This window comes from Nannochloropsis gaditana (genome assembly GCF_000240725.1).
Source record: "Nannochloropsis gaditana CCMP526 unplaced genomic scaffold scaffold1062, whole genome shotgun sequence".
Lineage (NCBI taxonomy): Eukaryota > Eustigmatophyceae > Eustigmatales > Monodopsidaceae > Microchloropsis > Microchloropsis gaditana.
In genome coordinates, this window is record NW_005802891.1 from 4,512 (window position 1) to 5,023 (window position 512).

General features: G+C 57.6%; 1 protein-coding gene across 1 annotated transcript; it reads right to left on the minus strand.

The window, feature by feature from the left end:
• Positions 1 to 87: 87 nt before the first annotated feature.
• On the minus strand, positions 88 to 320 carry NGA_0684000 (uncharacterized protein; the record flags this gene model as incomplete). Its single annotated transcript, XM_005852597.1, has 2 exons — positions 88 to 159; positions 285 to 320. Coding segments are annotated over 2 exons (108 nt in total), but the record flags the coding sequence as incomplete, so codon positions are not given.
• Positions 321 to 512: the final 192 nt, after the last annotated feature.

A 512-nucleotide genomic window follows, 5' to 3' on the forward strand; every position in this document is an offset into this window, starting at 1 on the left:
TGGGAGGAGCAAGGACGTCGTCTTTGTATTAGATGAGAAGAGGAAGATCAGGAAACAGGGAAGGAAGAACCAAAGGGAAATAAAGAGCGGAGGAGGTACCTGGGCGACGCGATCCAGCAGTATGGCGAGCTCTGGATGATGTGCGTATCCTTTTCCTCCCTGTCCCGAGCACAATCGGGATTAGCGTGAGGAAAGGAAAGTTTTCATTCCCGTCAATTCCGTCCTCCCTCGCCATCCTGCCGTCCCTCCCTCCTCTCCCCCCTTTCTCCCTTCTAAACACCCACCGGAGGAGGGCACAGGTCTGAGAGGCCTTCGTTGACAATAGCCAGGACGCGCTCCCAACATCGCACGCTTCGAGAAGACGGGACGGGCGGAAAGCCTCGGATCAGACGGTGGGCGGTGCTCTGATACGAGAAGGAGAAGGAAAGGCTGAGGGACACGGGCAGGACACCCCTTGCCCCGTCTCATGCTTCCAAACCCTATCGTGCCCTCCCTCCCTCCCTCCTTCCTTC